This window comes from Acanthopagrus latus, chromosome 3 (assembly GCF_904848185.1).
Source record: "Acanthopagrus latus isolate v.2019 chromosome 3, fAcaLat1.1, whole genome shotgun sequence".
Classification (NCBI taxonomy): Eukaryota; Metazoa; Chordata; class Actinopteri; order Spariformes; family Sparidae; genus Acanthopagrus; species Acanthopagrus latus.
This window is the reverse complement of record NC_051041.1, coordinates 1373070-1397500: the sequence shown is the minus strand read 5'-3', so window position 1 is coordinate 1397500 and position 24431 is coordinate 1373070. Positions and strand designations below refer to the sequence as shown.

Below are 24431 nucleotides of genomic sequence, written 5' to 3'. Positions count from 1 at the left end.
CAGATAAAAACCTGTTTGTGTCCATTGTGCTTCAACACAAACACGTGGAAAGACAGACGACAGATGAACCAGCAGCTGTGGTTTTTGTTTTGTTGAACACAACAAAGTATGAACTGATGTTATTGATAATGATATAATTACTCAGGAGTGGACTGGGATAATAATTCAGTCCAGATAAATCACCACGTTCACTCTGTTCACTGCGTTTCTGTTTATGCTGATGACACGTTTCACTTTATTCTAAATAACATCACATCTTAGTTAAAACAACTCCGGGTCTTCAGAGTCATAGACCGATATAATTAGGTGAGAGTTGATAGTGAAGTCACCTAGTGGCTGCATTGCATTGTGGGTAATGTAGGTTGGAAGTGCTGAAGAATGTGTGAAATTAATGATTTTTAACATTTATTCTTAAACTGTTCATAATGAGTCCAGTATCAGTGGACTGCTTTTCAAAAACTCTGTGACTACATTACCCACAATGCAACTCATCAGAGTACGTGCAGCTTCGTCTGAAGCCACAAAAAGGTTTTACACAACTTTTTTTTTTTTTTCAGAAGACCAGTTAACGCAGTTTAATAATAGTAGAATTGGTGGCGTTGCCCTTTAAAGCCTCTCCGTCTCCTGTCAGACACGCAGATAAACTTTCCTTCGTCCAGAGCAGCAGTTTGTTCCCGCGGCCTGCGAGTCGGTGCTGGAGGTGTCAGCTGCAGGTCTGACTGGTTCCCAGTCGGTCACCCAGATAAAAGCGTTTCTATTTAAAGCTGCGGTGTAGCTGCAGCATATGTGGGGTCACCTGAGGACAGCCAGCCGGCCCTCGCTCCTGCTCACAGTCGGCTTGTTTTTTTGTTTTTTTTCTTTTCCTCTGCGGAGGATGAGAGTACGTCTGTGCGCTCATGTGTGGCTCTCTGCCTGCATTCATGCATACGTGTTTGCGTGGGTGGAGAATGTGTGTTTACTGGTGTAGTGACCTGAAAGACTGAGGTGGTGAGCGGATGGGTTTTAGAGCCAGTGAATAAACAGGACCAACGGTATATAAAAGTCTCTCCTGAACAGGTGAACAGGTGACTCGCGGCCCAGGCATTTTTATTTATTTATTTTATTGATTGTGTTTTTCGTCAGGAGGGTCTTATATCGTCGGCTGGGAGAACACATGCCGGCCCGGAGTCTGTTCGCCGCCTCAAGCGTGAGAGCGCTGGACTGCACGAGGCGGTGTGTACATCCAGCTGACTGCCTGGTATCCTGGGAAGACCCGTCACACAGGCCAGGTTTCCACCACATCACACACACACACACACACACACACACACGTTCACCTAACACGCACACTCTCCCTCCTCGTCATATACGAGGAGTCCTCAGTCCGACCCGCCGCTGCTCTCTGTGGTTCTGTTCACACTGCCGGGAGAAGTTTTCACAAATCTTTTGACTTCCTGTCCGGCGCCTCTGAGGGTTTGGTTCAGACTGAAGGAGCTGCACAAAGATGTCTTGTTTCTGCTGCTCTAAACTTCAGAGGTGGAAGCGTTCTTGAGTTAACAAGTAAAAATGGGAAGTGCTTTAAAGGGTAAGTTCCCCAAAAAATGTATATCGAGTCTTTATCTCCTCCCTCTGCGATGATGTAAAGTCAGATCAGGTTCGTAGTCCACAAAACATTTCTGGAGCTTCACAGTAAACCAGCGTAAAGACTTCTCCTGAACAACTGAAGTAGCTCAGGACTTATTTTAAAAATGAAAAAAAACAACCCAAAAAATACAAAACTTGACTTATAACACCTCGTCTGGTGTCGACTCACGAACTGATCGTCACTTCAAGGCTGTGTAAAACGTCTTTGTACATCAGTTTGGGATCTCAAGGCTTTTGGAGACTCGTCTTATGTTTTTCATTCAAAAACTTTAATTTGTAAAAACAACTAAAGCTGTCAGATTAATGTAGTGAAGTAAGAAGCACAATATCTCCCTCCGAGATGTGGCTGAGCAGAAGAGAGCAGAAAAATAAAAGACTGGAGTTGTTTTAATTTGTACTCGACAGTGTTGGGAGCAACATGTTACAGTCATCTGTTACTTTAAGCAGTAACACAGTTAGATCAGTTAGATTTTCCACAATTCAGTCGTTCAGTTCATTTAACAGAAACCACAAGAACTGAAGAATAATTTATTTGATGGTGCAATAAGAAAAGAGACGGAGTGATAATTTGGGTCCATTCGTCGATAATTTATATTCCTCCAGTCCTAACTTCTTTTTTTTTCCATTTATAGTTTTTATTCAAAGCAAGGTACAGTACACTTTTATAACATCCAGTACATTTGTTATAGGGAGTAAGTGACACACGAAACGAGACAGACAGTCCTAACTTCTTATGACAGGAGACATATTTTCTCTTCTTCCTGCCAGCTGTTGTTGGGTATGTTTGTTTTCTTTATGTTGCTGCCTACAGCACAAAAGTGTCTCCACCCCTTTCTGTTTAGTTTCCACCTCAGGGCCATCCTGTGGAGTGCAGCAAGCGCTCCCAGTTTGCAGCCCAGTCGGTCCGACAGTTTCTGCAGCGAGACGCGACTTTTTCAGTTTGTTTCTTCAACGCAGCCGAACTCAAAACAAAACAAAAATGATGATAATCATTAAGTTCTGATTGAGGTTAGTCTGAGGCTGCAGAGGAGAAACAATATGACCTGTTGTTTATTTTATTTGTTGCAGTCATGTTGATGAAAGTAACGCAGAAGCAGTGAAACACTTTATTCTTCAAACGATGGTAACTAGAATTATGTAACACATGTTATTTCTGGAGTAATTTGCCGACCTCTGCTACGTCACCACAGTTCTTGGTTACATCCCGTCGCTGCTGCCGTGACGCAAACAATCGTCCTTCAGATTTGAGCTTAAACGTTTTATACGTGCAGGGATTCGACCAGGATGTCGGTGTGTGTGAACGCAGCCTGTCAGGGGTCCTGTGAGGACGCGGCGGTCCGGCCAACCGATCTGTCAGAGCTGAGGCATCCGAGACAGGCGGCCATTAGTTCATTTAGGAGCGGGTGGGGCTGAGGAGGAGGAGGGGTGGAGGTTTAGACAGGCAGGCTGGATTGACACAGCAAATGTTCTCATGTTAAAGGGATTATCACAGAACAGAGGAGGGGAAGCACCACGGACTGACATTTCATCTACTGACAGAGCAGCCTGCAGGGACTATATTTCACAGCGGCGGGACACAAACTGTTCTCACTCATTTTAGGAATGAAGAGAGGAACATTTATCTCCTCCTGAAAAGATGTTCAGTTAAAAAAAAAAAAAAATGAAAAAAAAAAAGAAGAAGAAAGAAGTCAGAAGGCCACACATAAATCGAGCATGTAAACTTTAAAATCCAGGGAGGAGAAAACACAAAAAGCTGCAGGGACGTGGCTGTGAGCCGACAGCGGTGAATTATTTATTCTCATGTTGGAGGGATTATCAGCCAACGGAGGAGGAGGAGGAGGAGGAGGAGGAGAGCTGGAGCAGTCTGACAGCTAATAGAAGCCTGGAGAGTCGTGTTGTGGGGCGACGGAGGACAGAAACATTGTCTCGTTTGCTCAGTTTTGTCAATCTTCTTCTGATTGAACAGATATAATGAGAGCTGTGACGACTGTTAGCACCTAATTCGTTAGCATGAACAGTGATACCCTGAGAGAGATCCTGCACCTGAAGGCAACAGAAGATGGGAGGCAGAAAATTAAAACTAAAGCCACCTCGGCTGACAGAACGATCAGGAAGTGAATACAACGCAGTCGGGTGGTTTGGAACAGGCTCATAAATAGTTAAATGTGACATAATAATAAAGAAGAAGCTCCTCATGCATCAGCGTTCACATTAGTCCCTCAGTTGCAGACATGCAATACGACTTGATGTATCATGTGTACAGACGCCAGCGGAGGGAGATTTCATTACACTGAGGTCGACCGGTCACGGCTGAAGTGGAGTTGCACAGACAGTGAAGGCAACATGTCCGCCGCAGACACGTTTACCAGTCACATACAGACTGAACGTAGTCCTGCCGCGTGATTCAGCTTCTCAGTTTGGACCGTCAAGTTTTTAAAGAACCCTCCATGGTCGTTTGTTCTCAATATTCCTGCAAAACGCTTAATTCTTGACACTCAGGAAGCTGCAGCGTTGTGATGCTGCTGCTCAGCATATTTAAAAAAACAAACAAACTTGGTGCTGATAATCGTCTTCCACAGATAATGAATCCTCGTGATTTTACACCACAGTCCACGGTCTCCGTATTGTTCAATGATTCACTGACAGGTGTGTTTTAACAGGCGGAAGGTCAAGAATTTAACGTTAACCGTGATCATAGAAACAAACAGGAATATTAAAGGAGCAGGCAGCAGTTTGTCTCTTTCACCTTGAATCTAGTTGCAAAAGGAAACCTCGTCTGTGCACATGCGTAACCTGTGCACCTCCTCAGAAATTACACGGACCACAACAAATTTGATCGATCCTCTTGGTAGCATTTAATTTTCAAGTTTCTCCTGCGGTGCTAAGCGGCAGAGGAGTTGTCTCCTCTTCTTTCCCCAGTAAACACACTGCACTCTTCAGCTGCTTCAGTTCCCTCCTGACAAACGTTACTCTTGGTCGCTCCTGGACAGATTAGAGAGGCTGGATGTCCATGAGCAGCCTGGTGGCTAAAGCTGAATGCTAAAACAGAGTTTTTCCAGCTCCACCTGTCCGTTCTGCCCAGACCAGATACAGCTGCAAGTCAAAGGAGTTGGTGTGTTTAAAGGGGAAAGTACAGCTGACAGTCTGCTCACCAGCAGCAAACGGGGGAATGGATTTCAGAATATCTTTGTGTTTGGTTTGTCCTCTTTATTCTTCATTGACAGCCTGCACATGAGCTGGTATGGACTCCACAAGCTGGTGTAAGGTCCTGATAAATGTGCAGCAGGGTTGAGGTCTGGTGACAGTCAGGACTCTGGTCTCCGTCAGAGCTCTGAGGTGTTTGTTGACATGAATCAGAAGGTTTTGTAAAAACTTGTGGAGTCGATTCGAGCTCCGGTTCACGCTGTCATCACAAACCAAAAACTACAGACTTTTAATTCAATTGTTAAGCTGATTTCATCATCTGTAAAGGGAAATAAATAGTTTTAAAGTATCTTGTCGGTGACCTCAGACAGTTTGATGTATTAATGTTGTTGTATTTGCCTGCAGGAGATTATAAACTGTCTGTTAAATGTACTTTCTGCAGCAGCCTCCCAACTCTCCTGTGTCGAGTGTCTGTATGGGAATATTTGTTATCTCACCTGTGAGGACCTTTAGTGTGTCGGCGTGCAGCGATGTTCCTGTATATTATTCATACGTTATGCCAGTCTTGCCGTGACAGCCGCGCGCCGTCCATCCCTGTCTGTCCTCCTCATAATGGAGATTAATGGATGAATGCATGACTTCACCGCCACAGTGGCTGCGTATGAAAAGCTATGCGTTGATGCTGCAGCTCGGTTCGCGTGCAGCCAGTCGTCCACTCATCCAGGCGTTTGGATATGTAGGCCGACGCAGCGAGCAGGCAGCGACCGCAGGCACAAGCTGCAGACGCATGGGAGGAGACGGGGGAGGAGGGGGGGAGGGGGGAGGGGGAGGGTATGGGAAGTGAGAGAGTGAGGGGAGGGTATAGGAAGAAGAAGAGGAGGGTGGAGAGGCAGCGAGAGATGAGGTGAAGAGAGGAGAGTTGTCCTCAGAATGACCCACAGCAGCACCAGACAGCCTCGGCCTCCCTCCCTCCCTCCCTCCCTCTCCCTCTCTCTCTCTATCAGTCTATATCTCTCCAGCCTCGCTCGCTCGCTCTTTGCTGCGTAATCGGCTGAAAAAAGCAGGAGAAAAAAAAGAAAAACACACAGCAAAGCGCGGCCTGCACTCTGAAACATCCTCTCATGGAGGGTTCAGCGAGGAACCCCGGAGCTCCATCAGACCGGCCGCGACCACAGAGAGGCAGAAACAACGGAAGTCGTTTGTGTTGATCGCAAACCTGCGAGGAAAAACTGTGCTTGTGTGGAATTTTGACTGACAGCTGTTTCTGGCTTCTATAAACTGAAATATTACATTTTTTCTTTTGAGTGGTTTTCTTGAAATTCAATGCAAATGTGAGAAACTTTTCATATCGAAACTTGTGATATCACAGACGGTGACGTGTTGGTCTAAACTACGGAAGCCCTGAGGGACAAATGAAGCTGTGTTTTTTTTCTGGTTTTCCAGAAAATCTGAACTATTTCCTCTCCAATGTTTATGACTTGAGATAATTTACTTAATTTTGCCACATGAAAGTTTTTTTTTTTTATTTGTCGTGTTGTGATTTTTCCAGGTGATATTTTTTATATTTTCAGGAGAATTTTTTTTGGTTTTTGTTTTTGAATTTTTCTTAATTATTTAATTTTTTCAGTTTGAGTTTTATTTATTTATTTATTTGATTCAGGAGAAAAAAAATAGATAAGTCTAGTTGTTTTGATGTGTAGAACCAAGGTAAAAATATTTTTTTGAAAAAAAAGTATTTTTCCAGGATAATTTTTCTTTGTCATGTGTGTGAGTGAAAGAATGAGAAAGAAAATATGTTTTGATGATCAAAGTTTCATCTAATAGTTTTTTCTCCTGCGTTCATGACTTGAGAACTGCTGGGAAAATGTTTTGTGGGATCATTTTTATAAGTTCCTAAAAAAATGTTTTTTTTCTTTTTTCTTTTTTTGGCATCTGAAAAAAGGATGAAAGGATTTTTTTTTTCCCCTCGAGAATTTTTCTCTCATGTCTGAGTGATAAAAAACATTTCTGGGAAAAAAAAAGGTGTCATTGTTAAAACCGAATAGAATTTGAGGAGTAACAGCTAAATTCTGTTATTCTTAGAAAACCAGACAGATTAAAAAAACATTTTTCAACTTATTATTTATTATTTTTAATATATATTAAGATCTTGAAAACACATCTGTATCTGACACCGCTTCAACATTTATTAGTGTGAAACCACTCAGTGTTTTTAAAGACATGTCAGGACATTTTCTGACCGTGTTTACAGCAACAAAATCAGGAGTTTTAAGTCGAACCGTGATCTTTTCGAGCCCTAACAAAGTGTTTTTGTGCTTAAAAAGCTGCCGAGCCAGAGACGACTGTGTGAGACTGTTTCAACATTTGACAGCATGAAACCTCTGGATATTATGGACGAGACGTTTGGATATTTATACGTGTTGAGGCAACATTTCAACATGTATGAGCACGAATCCGCTAAAATATTTTTGAAAATAGACACAGGAACATTTTCCAGCTGTGTTTGTGGCAACAATGCCGATATTTTAAACTGAAACACGTTTTCTGAACCTGAGCTCGGTGATTTTTTGGGGGTTTTTTTGTGGCATGTTGCGTTGGATTTAACGTTTGTTCCAGAGTGACGCGGTGTGTCTCCTCTTCTCGCCGCCATTTTGGATTTACAATACCACATCTTCAAGCAACAAAAAGATAAAATAAGAATTATAAAACTATAATAATCAGCTGTCATGTCGCCGTCCGCCACTAGATTACTGTAAACCTGGTCGTCCTGCACAAAGGGTTAAAAAGACATTAAAGTGTTAATTAAAAGTGATTCACTTCTCTATGTTGTGATTTCACTATTTCAGCTCTTATTTTACTTATTATCACACGTACGAGACACGAGGTCGGACCCGAAAAGATCCGGTACAGAACCGCTGCTTTCTGAGAGTGTGCTGTCAAGATGGAGTGTGTGAGTGTGTGTGTGAAGCATTAAACACGAGATTTAGTCCTCATCGACCTGCCATATAGACTCCCAACACACACACACACACACACACACACACACACACACACGGACGTGTGTGTGTGTGTGTGTGTTGGTAGAAGTAGGTCAGTAGTGAAAGGGTTCTCGACTGTCCTCACGCGGCCTCTGTTCGGCCCCTCACACCACTCGTGTCGGCTCTAATTTTCTCTTCCTCCTCCTCCTCCTCCTCCCCCGCCTCCCTCATCCCTTTCTCTGTGCTCTGATTAGGAGGGGAGGAGGTCCCACCCCTGGTTCAGACGGGTCTTGTGCAGGTTAACTCTTCACTCCCCGCCTTCCCCTTCTTCTTTTCCTTTAATTTCCGCCCCCCCCGGAAAAAAACAAAAAAAACCCAAGTCGACTTTGATCCCTCGGCGAGCCCGGCGGTCTGCTCGTGTTCCCACAGAGGCCTCTGCCAAAACCATTTGCGGCGTGTAACTGGTGTTTTTCGAGGGAGACCCGACGCCACAAAATGGGGCAGAGCTCGATGTTGTTGTGCAGGAACATGAATCAACCTTTTTCCCCCCTCCTCCGCTGACAAGAGGCACGAAAAAAAACCAGGAGAGAAATTAGGAAAAAAAAAAAACTGAGCCAGTGAACTTCCAGGAAGGCTGGATAATGCCCAGATCTGTGAACAAATGGTGTATTACCTAACCCCAGCCAGCTTTACATGATTTACAGTAGGAGGCGGAGGAGAGGCGGTGTCTGAGCTCACACTGCCATCTGCTGGAGGGAAACGCAACCGCAACGCTAAACCCTCTTATCTCACCACAGCACAGGCAAGACGTGCCAGAACGCCCCAACATGGCTCCCGGAAAAAAAAATACCTCCGGCCGCCTCTCGGACAGAATTCAGCCCGAACCAGCACGGACCGAACCAAAAGACAAAAAAATGACAGACACGCTCCCCCAGAACGTGAAGCTCGGCGTGTCGGGTCGGGCGGTGAAAAGGTGGCGTGGCGAGCGCAGAGGCAGCAGTTTGAATCTGGAGGAGAACAGTATGTTCCCTGGACTGGTTAGACTGGTTTCTATGGTGCTGCTGGTTTCTATGGTATTTCACTAGGCGCACTTGGCGACGGCGCTGAATACCTTGAATGATTCAGGCGGGTCACCAAGGACGAAAAATACAGGCTGAGTGTGGGAACGAGGCTGCTCGCAGGGAGGAGAGGCGTCAGAGACTCACAGGACGGGAATATCTTCAAGAAACATTCGCAGAATAAAATCGAAATATGAAAACTATTTCCTCATTCATCAGATGTGATGCAGCAGAGCGGCCACAGCACAGAGGTCAAAGGTCACGGTTCAGTTCATATGAATACAGCAGAAACGCCAACTGATGGGTGAATTTAAAGCAAAGTCGGATCTTTTACTCGAGTTTAAAATGAAAATAGTGAAATATAAGTCTGATGTTCATCTTGATTAAGTGAAGACAAAAACAGGGATGTAAAGATGTAAAATTATAACTTCACGGTGAAGACAAATCAATTATTATCAGTTAAAACAGAAGAGACTGAATTATAATGTCATAAAATAATGTCCTGATACATTAAATTGGATATGAACTTGAATATGATATTTTTTAATAACAGTAGTGCAGTTGAGTTAAATACTGTAAATAAATAAAACACACTTGCAGCACAGTTTGAACTAAATACTGCTGTCTTTCATGAAAATACAACTAAATTCCACCTTAAAAACATGAAATGTTTCCATGTAAAAACATTTTCAGGAGGATTTTATTGTGAAGAGAAAAAAAAAATACTGGAAAATGTTTTTTCATGTGTGAAACAGAGTCGAGGGGGAAAATATATCGACTATCTTTTCTTATTTCATGTATAAAATTGAGTGAAACTATTTTTTCTTGCTCGGTTTCACACATGAAACAAAAAAAAAGATTCTCCAGGGAGAAAAAACAATCAGTCGACTTCACACGTTAAATTATTGTTCCCTGTTTCTCTGACTGGAAGTGGTGAAAAAGTGTTTTTGTCATCTGTGTTGACATAATAAAAAAAATCATGAGTTTGTTCTTTTTTTTCTCATTTGTGAAACTGAGTCAAGTGAAGTGATTTCCAGGAGGGAAAAAATGTCCATTTATTTTATTCTTTTCTTTTTCTGGAGAATTTTTTTCTTTCACATTCGGACGTAGGACAAAAAAAACAAACAAACAAAAAAATGGTTCAATTGTATGTTTTGTCAAATCAAGTAAGACCGAATGTTTCTGAGCAAAAATTATTTTTTCATGTGTGCAGTCGAACGTAAAATACTTTTTTGGGCGACACATTTTTGTGAAATCAAGTAAAAAAAATGATTTCAAGGATTTTTTATTTTAAAAAAAATTAAGACTGTTTTTTCATGTGTGAGACTGGATTTTTTTATATTTAAAAAAATAATAATCTTTGAAATATTAAATCCAGTGAAGAAAAAAACGTCAGGACAGAAAATAGTAAAATTTGTTTGTTTTGTTTATAAAGAAACTAAATGTCAAACTAAACATCATTATTCAAGCCAAAAAATTGTTTGTTGTGTCAAACCAAGTAAAAACTGATGTTTCACTGGAGAGAGAATTAATATTGAGCTATAAAAAAAAAGTTTCCAATCATTTTTTAAGATGATTATTCATTTAAAAAAAAAAAATGTGTGGATGGGGAAAAAAAAAAATCAAGATAAATTTTTCTTTAAAGTATTTCAACCAGTGAAGAAAAAAAAGAAAAACTTGTGACAAAACACAGAAGAAAAATAAATGTTTCCCAGGAGAAAAAAAAATACTATTTTTTAATTGATTTTGGGACAATATTTTCTCCCGCATGTGACATTGTGTAAAAAAAAGAAAGTTTTTTTATTACCATTATCCGTCAAAAGACAGAGAGAGATTTTAACCTCTGTGAAACACTGAGGGGCAAGAGATGTTTTTTTCTCTGGTGATCGATTTGTGAATTAAAAAATGTAATGAGTTGAAAAAAATCTGAGAAAGAAAAAGTCATTGATTCATACATGCAAATGTTTTTTCTTTTTCTTTTTAATTAATAAAAAATAAAATAGAAAATAATTCGAGTCCACACAAACTTTTTCCCCTCGTGTTTTTCTTTGCTTCATTCCACACGAGGGAATTTCAGAGAATTTTGTTTTTCCATGTCTGAAACTGAGAAAAAAAACACACCTGACATTTTCAGTTTCCTTCTTTCATTTTCACCAGACTCACCCGACTGTCTCATTTATTATTAAGCTTGTGTAGAAACATTGTCGTTGACACTAAACACAATGTTCACAGGATAAATATTGATGTGTTGGTAAAAGTCAGAATCGTTTCCCAGAGCCTGAAGAAACACCGTCAACACAAAGATGTTAAACTTTGATTCATCGATAATAAAGAAAATCCTCAGAACAGCACACAGATAAAAACAACAAACAGCCTCTGAATCAAATTTGATTTTCACTTTTTATTTTTTGCTTGCAGACAAAAAAAGATATCCATGAAAGTCCAGATATAATAAATAAATTAACTACTAAAAACTGTTGGCTATTAAAGCGATGTAAAGAATGGCAGAGAGGCGTCCGATTACAGAGCTCGTATAAGGATCCCATGTCGCTGAGGAAATAAAATAAAAACCCAAATCAAAGAGACGCTGACTCGACAGGTGAGCAGCTCTCGACCCGCTGATTGTTCTTAATGTTTGCATATTCTAACAGACTCCTACGTGGTTCAGTAAACACAGAAAGAGAGCAGAGAAAAGCAAAATAAAAGCTTATTTCTTCTTCTTTTTTCTTTTTTTTTTTTCACCCCACGTATGAAAAAGTTAAAAAGTTCCCGTGGAACTGAGCCAAGTGCTTGTGGTTTCCTGTCCCTAAAATATCGTCTGTAATTCTTGTGGAAAACCTGAAAGATTGTTTACTAGTTCACCCGTATTTGAGCAGATAAACGCACTAATAACTATGTCTTCTTCTTCTTCTTTTCTTCTACTTTTCTTTTTAAAGTGATTCAATGACTTTGGTGGCGAGGACAAAAACAAACAGAAAAACAAAATGCCATCTGAAAGACATAATTATTATTGTGTACTCGTATTTTCATGCATACAGTATTGAATTCTCTAGAAAAAAGAAAAACTGTTGTAAAGTGTAAATGTCACAATCTTACCGAGTTTGTAGCTTAACTGACTGAGGTAAAGTTGCCTGTTTCCTGAAGAAGAGCACACATGCCTTTGTTTTTTTTGTTTTTTTCTTTTGTTTTCTTTCTTTTGGACGAGGACACAAACAGTATTTGGGTTCATCTCGCTTTCAAGTCCATCAACTCGGATAATCTTTGTTTTAAAAAATGACCCGCAGCCCGAAAAACAGGAGCGATTCAGGAACGCGTCTAAAATGGCCGACGGGCGACTGAAAGCTTCAGCGTGTAACCGTCAAAACTGAAAACGTTAAAACTTCATGTCGAAGGAAAAATCCACCTTAAAACACTTCGGTTCTGTTTTTACTCATGATTCTTGTTAAACATGATTTCTGCCTCCTCCCACCAGGTTTCCTACATTTCCCAGAATACCTTTCAACATTCCTCAACATACGCCTGAACTGCAAGAAGTTAACTTGTTCAACATCTGACTTCGTTGTTCATCAGTGAACCGCTGACGTCTTCAGTCGCATCATAAAGAACGAAGAGACAAACCAGATTTGTGTGAGTGATCGAACGATCCGAGACGGTCAGAGATGTTTAAACTTTCAACACGTCTGTGGTGGAAACTGAAACATGAACAAGTTCATTTTTACACTGTAAAAAAGTGCCAAGCTTGATCTGATGCACCCAAAATTAAGGAATTCTTAAAAACATTAATTTCCTTGTTAACTGTTTTGATGCACTGATGATTCAAGGCAACATTATTTTATTGTTAAACTGTAAAATGTCCTCTGCTATAAATCTTTGTCATAATATTGGAACTTTTTATTCTCTAATATCGTTATTGTACAGAATTAATTCTTTCTGGTGATCCATGTTTTTGTGTTTATGACTCGAGAACTGGTGGAAAAAGTTTTGTCAGGTTATTATTTGAGAAAACAGGTGAAAAGATGTATGAATCCAAAATATATTGGAAGGAAACATCATTGTTTTTTTTTATAATTAAAACTTTCAGTTGTCTTTGGAACAGTTTAGTGGTGAAATTCAGCCTCTTGTGGTCAAAGTGAGTATTACAAAAACAAACACTTCCACGGTTTCACACATTGAGGGGGAAAAACTCCTGAAAATTTCTGGAGGGAAAAGTTTTACTAGCAAAATTTATTTTGGGAAAAAAGTGTTGAAGATTAGTCTTACAAAAAATGTTTTCCTCCAGACAACCTTCTTTTCAGTCAGTGTTTGTTTCAGTAACACTCAATTTGATGATTTCTTATTTTTCACCTGGTTTCAGACAAAAACTCTTATGGTTTTAAATTGTAAAAGCTCCTGTCGTCAACATCAGTCTCTCAAAAACACTTTGAGTGAAAAAGAAAAGTTTTGACAGGAGACTTTTTTAAAATCTTAAAATTTGTGGAAAATAAAATTTGTGGGGAGAAAAAGTTTGGTGTGAAAGAAAAACATTTTTGGTGGTGAAAATATTTTTTATAGTGAAAGTTCCTGTTGTCAAAATAAGTAAAACAATTAAATATATAAATGTTTTTAATCAAGTTATATAGAGTATACTGGTCAACTTTTCTCCCCAACAGTTCTCAGGAGAGAAAAAACTATTTAGATCAAACTGAAACTGGATCATCAGAAAAAAAAAACTTTTCTTCACTTGTCCCTCAGGGGCTTCCGTACTTCTGACCATCAGACAGGCTTTAATTACTGTCAGCCATTACATCGTGATCTGACTTAAATTACAGTTTACTGTGTAGGATTTAGTGACATCTCTTTGAATGTTACCCTAAACTTTGTAGCGGCTGATAAATACACAAAAGCTGATCATGTTTGTCTGTTCTGGGCTACTGTAGAAACATGGCGGATGCTGGGAGACGTAAAAGACTCATTCCAAGCTAATAAAAACAACAAGAGAGCCTCATAAATCCTTCTCACTGAAACTTCTGCAAAGTCTCACATCAGTTTGTCTCTAGTCAAAGTTTTCAGCGTCACTCTCACAGGTGCATTGTGGGATAAAGAGTTTTCAGGTGGATTTTTCCCTTCGAGGTAAATTCACAAACTGAATTGGCGTCGTTGAAACTGAATGGACCCAAAACACCTGAAACACATAAAATTATCACCATATTCAAAAGAACTCAGAGTAGCATAATAATAGTAAAATGGATTTCGTCCCCGTTATATTAAAACGTCGTCCAGACTTTGAACAAATCACTTGAGAGAGAAAAACAAAATACAAAAACGTTAAAACAATCAACGTGGAATTGATTCCAGCACTGATTTGTTGATTTGAAACCAAAGACGTAGAAAACAGAATGGCACTAATCTGAGTTGTCTACTCACAGAAAAAAAAAAAAAACAGAAACCCAGTTTGGTTTTAAAAACCTTTTTCTTTCAGAACAACACAAAGTTTCACTGACGGTTTTCGGGGACGTTCCCTTGAGAAAGAATCTGATGGTCCTTTATTTTGAAAAACGTATCTTAAGGAGAAATCCATGCGAGGTCTCACCTCTTAGAAATGTTTTTTTTTTCTTTATACAAAGTTTACCGCAAAACTTTTTTTTTATTTGTAAGAAAAATGACAAAAAAAGGCCAAAATAAAAGCCCTGTCATTCTCACCAAAATAAAAGCGTTGATATTTGTACAGGAGCGGAGCTGGAACTTACTCTGGAGGAGGCGTTGGTCCCCACAGTTCATCAGCACAACAAACTACATCCTGACGTCCGTCTGTTCAGCTCAGTGCTTCTCAGCTGCATCACGACCCAAAGTTCATCTCGAAGGCACAAAACCCAGCGTCCATCTGAACTGTGACCCGTCTGAGCTTCCTGCGGCCATCTTTGGGTCCCGACCCGCTAGCTGAGAAACACTGACGTGTTGTCGTCTCCGGGGGGGAGCAACGTTAACACTGCGGAGGAAACAAACATGAAGTCAGGATGTTCCAGTAAAATGTCAGAAGATGCGTCTGTGTTTAAATCTCTGACGATGACCTGATATTTACTGTGACTGAATATCAGGTCAAACGTCCCGACGTCGGCTGATTAACTGTTAACTCGAGCGTCAGTTCTTCACTTCTAAGCTTTCAGTCGTTCCTGGGGATCTTTTTCATAATCAATTAATTTCTAACAGCTTCCCGCAGCTCAACATGACGTCTGTAAACATGTTGTTGTGCTCAGCCAGCAGTCCAAATCACAAATCAATTTTAAAATGATTGAAAACAGAGAAGTGCGGCTCGTTCTCACATCTGAACAGCTGTTTAATAAAATTACTTAAACAGACAACAGCTGCTTGATTAATTGACTAATTTTGCCAGAAACATTGGCTCAGAGGGAACTTTACCAGCAGCAGGGTGTCTGAGACGAAGCATCTGTAAAACATCAATTATCCTACTTGTGTTTGGATTTAAGGCAAACAGACAATGAAGAAAGATGCTTTTTAAGTACGGAAGCCCTGAGGGACAAAACAAGAACCGTTTGTTTCTGCTGATCCAGTGTCAGTCTGAGAGAAACTGTTTTCTCTCCTGTGACCATGAGAACTGAAACTAAACAAAAGGTTTTACCAAGAAAATCTTTATATGTTTCAGTCAATTGATTTTTTTTACATGAGTAAATAAATTGTACCACAACAGTGAAAGATACAATTTCAGATTTCTTTTCTTCATCTGTGAAACCAAATGGAAGAAAGACGTTTCAGAGGAACTTCTTCTTCCATGTTTGAAATAGATTTAATTTTTTAAAAAAGTGTTTACAGGAGAGTTTTTTGTGAGAAAATTGACAAATTTGACTTTTCACACATAGAAAAAAAATCTCAGCCTTAATTTTTAATTCTCCTGCCAAAACTTTTTCCCCTTTTCTCACATGCAACAACAAAAAGTTTAAACTCATAATGGAAACAAATAAAAAACATGAAACTATTTTTTCTCTCATGTTTTTACAGCTGGAAAGAAATTAGGAGCTTTTTCACGTTATAAACACAGCAGAGTTTTTTACTCGACCTCACACCTTTTTCCTCTGTGGTTGATTTTCTCAGTTCGATCTTAATATTTTTCTCTCCTGTATTTAAGACTAGAGAGCGTTTTGTCAGCGTAAACTTTATAAATTCCTTTTACTTTACATGTGTGAAACAGTTCAGGAGAAAACATTTGTTTTTCTTTTTTGAACTTCCAGCCTTAAATACTTTTGTTTAGTCTTAAAAAAGGCTGAGCGTTTCCTCGAGTGAGAAAATGTATTTCTCACAAAAAATGTAGAACTGGGAAAAATTAAGGAACTTTTCCACCAGAATAAGTGAGATTTTTATTTTCTTGTGTGCATCCTGGTGAAAAAGTCACTTTTAAAAAAAAGTTCAGGACAAAAACTTTGTTTTTGTCTTCCAGCATTAAAATAAAATAGTAAAACTTCGGGGAGATATGCTGGATCATCAAATCACTGAGAAAATGGATCACCAGACGAGAGCGATTCATCTCTTGGCCTACAGGGCTTCCGTAGTTTCTACATGTTTGATCTCTCTGGGCTGGACCGAGACGTGACGTTCTCACCTGTCAGCTCATGTCTGCTCCTGAGGCTGTGATTGGCTGACACCTTCAGATTCCTCCTGGATTGTGTCATCGTCCCCCACCACCTCCTCCTCCTCTTCTTCAGCTTCCTCCTCCTCCTCTTCTTCCTCGTTGCAGTCGTCGTCAGTGGCCTCCTCTCCTTGTTCCTTCACCTCCATCTCTCCCTCGCTGTCCGGGTTCTCTGCTGCTCCCGCCTCCTCCTCGTCCTCCTCCTCGTCCTCCTCCTCCCCGTCTTCTCCTTCGGCCTCCTCCTCGCTGAAGGGCTCCTTGCCCTCCTCCACCCTCCTGGCCGTCTCAGAGAACCAGTCCCTCACCTGCTCGTAGCTCATGCTGGACTTGGTCACCAGATCGTCCAGGTCTTTCTCACTCAGGGCTCGGTGTTTGAGGTAGTAGTCCTTCAGAAACGTCTTACCGGACTTCACCTGCAGGGGGACCAATGAGAGACGGGCCTCAGTCTTAAAGTAACTGAATCCTTGACATAAATTTAAATGTTTAAATGATTTGAGGAAAACGGACATTTTGTGAAATCTGCTTGTTCTAACTTGTGAAGTCTGATGCTGATAACTCAGCCGAGTGTCTACTGCACACACACCTTGATGGCGGCGGCGCCCTCCTGTGGGGATCGTTTGCAGGGGTACGGCCGGCGCGTCCTCCTGGACCAACCACGGAAACGCTTCCTGGACTTCTTCTGGCTCTTTGCTCCACCGTTCAGCGCCTCGTCCACCTTAAACCCACAACATTTGTTAGTTTACACAGACAAGACAAAGTACTCTGAAGAAGTACAACTACTACGTACACCTCCTCAGTAAAACGCTTGTACCTTTCCGCTCTGGTAGAGGTAGTACCACTTCAGGTTGCTGTTCTTGCAGGCGTAGCGAGTGTCTCCGAACCAGTTGACGATGTACGTCCTCGGCAGGCCGCTCTCGTCAGCCATCTGGTCGTATTCCTCGGACGTCGGCCACTGCGTGCGGACGAAGGCCTTCTTCAGGATGTGAAGCTGCTCTGGTGTCTTCTTCACCGCCTTCCTGCCAACGGGTGGAGTGTTCTGCCGCTCCTGAGCAGAGGACGAAGGCACAGACCCTGGTTTCACCTTCTCGCCATCTCCCTCGACTTCCTCGTCCTTTGAAGGCATTTTCCGCCTCTCAGTGAACCAGGCATCCACCTCCCGTCGCGTCAGCTTCGTCTCTGCACGCAGCCGGCTCAGCTCCTCGTCCGAAGGCGTGTCTGACTTCTGGAAGCTGGCCTCGAGGACGAGCAGCTGCTCCGCAGTCTTTTCCTTGAACTTCTGTGGCGTGAAGTCGGGAAAGGCGTGGCGGAATTTCATCCGCCGGTCGCTGGAGGACCCTGACGAGCCCGGGGCGTTGGCAGAAGTTGGGGAGGAGTCGCTTGCATCATCACTGGAGTCGATGATGATGGTGGTAGAGGCAATTTCGCTGTTGTTGCTGTCATTAAGGCTCCCGCTGCCGCTGCTGTTCCGTCCTCTGCCTCCTCCGGGCGTTGCGGCTCTGCTGGACGAGGTTTCGCTCAGCAGGACGCCGTGGTGATCCTTTGAGTTCCTCTGGTTGTAGCGCGTGTCGCTGAACCACTTCTTTATTGCTCGCTTGGAGAGTTTGGTGACCTGCATGAGTCGTGATATCTCTGCCTCTGTGGCGAACTGTCTCCTGCCGTAGCTCGCCTTCAGCTCCGCCAGCTGCTCCTTCGACTTCTTCGGTTTGGAAGCCGACGAGTCCAAACTGAGCGCCGTGCCGGCCGACATCTCAGTCTTTGATTCTGACGTCGACGGCTCGGCGGCTTTGGGCTGGTTTCCAGGGACGCCTGCGACCGTCAGGGTGATGGGAGAGGCGACCGGCATGGTGCTGCCGTTACCGGCCACCTGAGTGAGGACGAGTCCCGGCTGGCCGACGATCTGGCACGTCTGGAATATGGACTGCAGGCCGTTGGTGGCAGCGGCGATGTTGGCAGGGATGACGGTGATGGTCTGAGGGACGGTCTGCACCGTGCCATTAAACTTCTTCCTCCTCGCCTCCTCCACCTGCGAAGAAGAGGAACAGTCGACTGTTAAAGGAACAGTTCACCCAAAATAAATACTCAGCCATTATTTATTTTGTTCTTTTCAGTTGTCTCCAGCTTTAGCAGAATGCTGCAACTTCAGGGCAGAATAACTGTGATTCATCTGAAACAAAGTGAAGAACTTCTGTTGTGACACAACAAACTGAGACCAGGATCGACTGACAGCGTGATAAAGTGACCGCATGTTTAATTTACAAAGTACTTTGCTGAAACATGATGTCGACCAGAGAACTGAAAACCTGACCTGAGTTTATGTTCCTCGGAGATAAAGAACAAAGTGGCGCCAACAAAATACGACATCATCATCAATTTCAATAAACTGTGAAGAGACGAGCTCAAAGCAATGAAAGTAAAAGCACCACTTAAAAAGGTCGAACAATCAATAAAGAGCTCATCACATTACAACAAGTCTATAAAAGTTACTTTTATGAAGTGATTTGAAAAACGACTTGGAGTCTTGCCAACTTGGCAGAACGTCCAAAGAGCTGTTTGAGATTTTTGACCCTCTAAAATAAAATGTTGTAATCTGACTCGTCTTTTACTGGATGATCCATCAGAAGTATTTATATCAGATGTCTTGTGTAACGATTTCTTTTCTCCTCGATCTCAATAACGACGTCTGACACAGAAACACTTAACATTTTCTTTGACTTCTTACAATTTCTTGGCTGTTTTTCAGGGCATAAATGTGACGCTCTCACATTCACAGTGATTAAAAAAACATCAGCGTTGAGTCGCGTGAAGGACTGAAGTGTGAAACGAGCCCAAAACAGAATGACGAGGTGACGAAGTGCGAAAGCAGCTCAGAGAGCACCGACCTCCTCCGGCGTCCAGCTGACTCCGTGTTTCAGCCTCTGAGCAGAAAACCAGACTTTGATCTGCTCCTCGCTGAACTTCGTCTGCGAAGACAAGCCCATGATCTCCGACACCGACGGGTACGGGAACCTACGACCGGAACAACGCCAGTTAGTTTTCAACAAACAAAGGAGAAAATAGAAATAAAGATGGATTTCTACTGCAGTCTGTTTGTTCATGTGAACAAGAGAAACCTGCTGAGACACAAAGATGAGAAACACGTTTACATTCCTGGGAGAAAACCTTTGGGAATTCATCTAATCATCTATTTACCTTATTATCATCTATATTTTCACAATCGAAGGAAAGTCTTTCAGTGTTTTCTTTTTTTTCTTGAGATTGAAAAAAGTTTTCTGGAGAAGCTTCAAATAATTTTTTTTTATTTTCATGTGCGAAACTGAGTGAAAATTTTCAATAGAATTCTGTTTTACAAATAGTGAAAATTGGTTTTCCGGTGAAAAACACTTTCTGGTGAGACAAAGTTTATTTTAGGGAAACATCCAGATGAAACGTTTCAGGATAATTGTCTTTTATTCCCAGTTTATGAAACACAGTGAATGAATAAAAGTTCTGAAAAGAATTTTCTGGACAATTATTTTTCTCTCAAACTTGTTTTCATTTGAAAAAAAGTAGATTTTTTGTTCCATTAGGAAATTTTCAGGACATTAATTTTCCCCCGTTTGTAAAATCTAGTAAAGAAAAGTCCTGAGTTTCCCCGATGGCTCCTGAACACCACAGCAGAACGCTACCTAACACAACAGAAGCCCCGCCCCCGCAGGTGCAGTTACCTGTTGTAGGCGCTGACCAGCAGGACGTTGCTGTCCATGGTGGTGTTGTAGGTGGGGATGCTGCTGATGGGGATGAGGAGCTGCGTCTGCGTCTGCGTGCTGTTCTGCTGGTTCTGCAGCGCAGAAAGAACCTGAGCCAGCGTCCCGGGAGGCAGCACGCCGCCGCCCGAGCCGCCTTTAATCTGCAGCACGTTGGGACTGTTGACCACGATGCTCTGCGGGACGGCCTGGACCTGCACCGCCGTGGACACTGGGATGAGGCGAGGGGTGATGGCGGCGGGGGTCATCGGCGCCGGGGACAGCGTGGGCGGCTCCATGTTCTCCACGTCCTCGTCGTCGCTCTCCACTTTGATGACGTCGTCCAGGGCCATCTTGTGCGAGGCGCTGAACTTCTTGGGTTCTGGTCGGCTCTTGATCCTCATGATGGGCGTCTTGCTGAGGGCGATGCCTCTGCGGGACGTGTCCTCCGCCTCGTCGTCCTCCACTTTGACGAAACTGCCGTCAAAGGTGAGGTCGTTGACCGTCTGCTGGAAGACGGTCTCATTGTTGCGCTTCACCATCGTCCTCGTGAAATTGTCCTCGCCCGGGTGGAGGCGGGCGTTGTGGGCCAGCAGCGTGTCATAACTGGGCGGAGAGAAACGTGGGTCAGTAATTCTGTTATCAGAAATAAAAACTGAAACAGTCGACACACAGAGACGCGCTCACGGTAAATAAAGAGTGATGAGGAAAAAATATCTGCAGGACTTTAACAACACGTCTCATCACTCAGGGTGACGACCGACGTGAGCGCTCAACTTTGATTATCTAAATAAAATTAGAATCAGTGATTCTCAGGACTTTCACACAACTTTATTGACAACACATCTAGCTTAGCATTAGCCTGCAGCATCACTTCCAGACTCTCATCCTCAACTCTCGTCTCTTCTTACACAAGTTTACTGTTACTTTGTAACAAACTGAATTACCATCATTTGTTTATTGTCCGTATCTTTTATTTATGGAAACTTTTTATTGGTGAATATTATTTGAACTTGTCTATCGTGCAAAAGGACACGAGGATAAAGTCTTTTTAAAGAGGAGTGACCAACATGTTACTGACAGCAGTCGGAGCATAAAACCAACCATCTGTTCATCTTTCATGTGGCAGTTACAGAAGCTTTGAAGGCCAAATGATGAATTATCTTTGGTGATCTGATTGTTTTCACTCCTGTGTCAATGATTTGAGAACTTGTGAAAGTTTTGGATGCTCTTAGATGATTAAAACGTGAGCGCTGTACCTCTTGGTGTGGTAGTCACACTCCATGCAGACGTAGGACGTGTTGATGACGACGTCGGGATGCTCCGTGTCCACGTGCATGGTGAACAGGTTGAGCTCTGCGGTCTGAAAGCTGCAGTATTTGCACTCATAGCCTCCCTCGGCCATGTTGGAGTCCAGGTAGTGGTCCGACACCGGTCTGACGTCTGCGTCCTCGCCCCACTCCTCCTGCAGACCCGAAACCTCAGAGGAGACGGTCGCCACGCCGTTACTGTCCTCCGCCTCGGCTGCGTCCGAGACGTCCTCCATCTCCTGATCCGACTCAACGGGTTCTCGGGGAGGAACCATGCAGGGGGTGGTGGATTTTCTCCTGCTCGCCATCCTGAGGTCCGGTGAGCGCTGTGTCGAGCCGAGTGTTCAAGCTGTCTCAGTTCAGGTCGTCCTGCCGTGGATCCATAAAGAAGGAGGTCCTCAGTCGAAATGTTTCCTCTGCTGCCTTCAATACCTGGAGACGAGGAAGCAACAAAGGATCAACACCTGGTGAGATGTCGACATCATGTTTTCTTGTAGTTCTGTTGGTGTGTTCAGGTGCAAACAGGAAACTGGGACAGTCCTAACACATGAGATGTTAAAGTGGATGTAAAGTTAGGTTTCTGAGGCGACTTCAATAAAAAATGACAGATTTGTCAGCTGCACATTGGTTTCTGTAAATATGATAACCATCTGCAGACAGCACATCGGGTTTGCTCAGACACGTTCATGAGCCGTCGGCCGAGCTGATTACTGGGGATGATTTTCTGCAGTTTTGTTTTGATCATTGTGTTGGGGTTTTTTTGTCCGATAGCTGAAAAAATAAATATGTTTTAAAAATGTGCTTCTGTGTCTCTTTCTGTAGTCTCGGTTCTGTGGTGTCACTCAGTGTCCCGCCCACAACCCAGTCTGATTGGTTCTGACTCTACAAAGTAGCTAAAAGTTGTCAAATAAAAGTCGAATAAAGTAGCAGAGAATGGAATTACCTCAAAAGTGTATTTAATATTTTTATATAAACTGCAAATGTAACCAAGTTTAAAATATTGGTTGTTGACGTGTTTGATTACTAATAATCAGCATCGACCTGAAACAAACTTATCAGTCGACGTCAGTTTGTTTTGGAGTGACAATTTGGCTGCTGACTGTTTGTTTGTATCACATCTGTTTATATTTTCTTTGTTCATATTACTGATGCACACACCGTTACTGGCTTCGTTATTAAATCTACACCATGCATCTGTTCTGTACAGCGTGTTTGGCAATTTAACTACTCATATCACCATCTACATTAACATTCCTGTGGGTTGTTTTTTTTCTTATCTGACTGGATCTTATCGATATTAATCAATCTAAAAAAAAAAAAGGAAAAACACGTACAGAGACTGTCTTTGATTGAGGGAGCAGCACGTGATTGTGGTAAATGGGACAAATCAGGGGAGCGAGCCTCTAAAGATGAACCGATAAGAAGTTTGGAGCAGCTGGATGAAGTCCTGATGCAGCAGCTTCCTGTCCGCGCGCACACACACACACACACACACACACACACACACACACACACACACACAGCTGTGAACCAGCACAGTCACGTCCCCCTCACAGTGTCCTGAACCTCCTCAGCTAGCTTACTGTGTGGGAGATAAACAGAGGAAGAGGAGCGGTAGCTACCCAGCAGCCGTGCCAGCCTCCTCCTAGCTAACGTTAGCTAGCTTCTGTTTAACGGGTCAGTCCTCCACAAGTGGCAGCGGGCAGGAGGTTCGCACACGCCGCTAGCAGCACGCTGTCAGCTCGGTGTGCTTTTACCTGGTCAATCGGCCGCCGTTCGCCCGCATCTTGCAGTAAACAGTGAGCTGGCTAGCGGCTGTAGCTGTGTAGCATCTCCGGTTCGGTCTGTTGATACGCAGTCTTCCGCCTTTTGCCCAAATACACCGAGGAGCCCATCTGCTTTCAGCCGGACACTGAGCCGCCGCGACGGCCGGGAGCAAGCTAACTGACCTACCGCCCGTTAGCCCCGCTGCTAGCTAGCTCCGCCACGACTCGCATCGTTTCCTTTCTGCTGCTCTCTCAGTAAAAACGGCAGTTTAATAAAAAAAGCACCGATAGTTCACCGAATCTGACGATGGCCATTTTTTTTGTACCGCCGCTTCAAGCGAGCAACGGCCGACAAAAGTTTCCGGAATGTTCCTTTCAAAGTAAAAGCTCAGATAACGGCTATATTAACTGCTATTGTGATTTATGTGATTTTGTTTGTTTGTTTTTTTTAAGTTTCTTTGTTCCTTTAAGTGAAACTTTTAGTGATGATCCTCTGGAGATTCTGACTGTTAATGGAAAATTCCTGGTCCAAAAAAATCTAAACTAGCAAATAAGAAAGTTGACTAAATAAACAACTATCCGTGAATAAATACCTTTCGTCTCATGGCACAATACATGTAATTATTTACTTCTGTACTGTTTGTGTTCTTCAATTAAATCAAATATTTGTGAGTAGTTTTTTTTTTTTAATATATGCGACAATTCCCAGTCACTTATTTTGAAGGTATCTCTGTAAAGCGGAAACGAGCGTCGCTGCAGTGAGGCCAGCGTGACGGATTCGTTTGAGGCGTGCGTCGTTACGTCACAGCCAGACGACAGCAGCGTGTTCCTGCTCTGAGCGGTGACAGTGAAGTAGGCCACTGGAGCGCGTTCACAGTTACACAAGAAGATACAGTAACACGCTGTACCGAGGACAGCAGCGACACTTCACACACTTGAATTATTAGAAACCAACAATTATATAAATTAACATGTTCTCTGGGACAAGTTAAAGGTATTTTAAGGGCATTATTATCATCAGAAAATCGACTGAAGTACTCATTATTCAGCAAACTGGCCCCTGCTACTGTGTGCATTATGATATAGAGAGAAATTATATTTTTCGTGTACTTGTTGTATCCACATTGACTAACGAGAGCATCTCTGTGGACGTTTACGTCTTGTTTTGAATCATATGGACGATAAAGGTTGGCCACACTTTAAAGGTAAGAA

The 24431-nt window shown here is 42.6% G+C and overlaps 1 protein-coding gene and 1 long non-coding RNA gene across 6 annotated transcripts in view; one reads left to right on the top strand and one right to left on the bottom strand.

Annotated features, from left to right (window-relative positions):
• The window catches only part of LOC119016706, a 33561-nt gene extending 14059 nt beyond the window's left edge, over positions 1–19502 (top strand). For 2 of the 4 annotated variants that reach the window (XR_005074240.1, XR_005074239.1), the window contains 2 exons: positions 1123–1268; positions 12276–15773. This is a non-coding gene — a long non-coding RNA (uncharacterized LOC119016706). Of the gene's footprint in view, positions 1–1122; positions 1269–12275; positions 15774–19161 lie in introns of those variants that run through there. The other 2 variants (XR_005074242.1, XR_005074241.1) reach the window with 2 other exon arrangements.
• On the bottom strand, positions 11185–23609 carry LOC119016703 (zinc fingers and homeoboxes protein 1-like). Of its 2 annotated transcripts, XM_037092847.1 has the most exons (9): positions 23211–23609; positions 22788–22916; positions 21403–21885; positions 20126–20749; positions 19301–19427; positions 17233–18444; positions 17005–17136; positions 16395–16834; positions 11185–14768 (listed from the first exon to the last, which is right to left on the bottom strand). In XM_037092847.1, exons 3-8 carry the CDS (start codon positions 21759–21761, stop codon positions 16403–16405), a joined length of 2886 nt encoding a protein of 961 aa, XP_036948742.1. In that variant the 5' UTR covers positions 21762–21885; positions 22788–22916; positions 23211–23609; the 3' UTR covers positions 11185–14768; positions 16395–16402. The 2 variants fall into 2 exon arrangements, with proteins under 2 accessions (XP_036948742.1, XP_036948741.1); XM_037092846.1 differs by lacking the exon at positions 22788–22916.
• Between the last annotated feature and the right edge of the window lie 822 nt (positions 23610–24431).

Coding starts and splice junctions, on each gene's coding strand:
- LOC119016703 (XM_037092847.1), bottom strand. CDS start 21,761: ATGGCGAGCAGGAGAAAATCCACCACCCCCTGCATGGTTCCTCCCCGA. Junction 19,428..20,125: donor CTGGTCAGCGCCTACAACAG/GTAACTGCACCT, acceptor TTCCGGTCGTAG/GTTCCCGTACCCGTCGGTGT. Junction 17,137..17,232: donor ACCTCTACCAGAGCGGAAAG/GTACAAGCGTTT, acceptor TGTGGGTTTAAG/GTGGACGAGGCGCTGAACGG.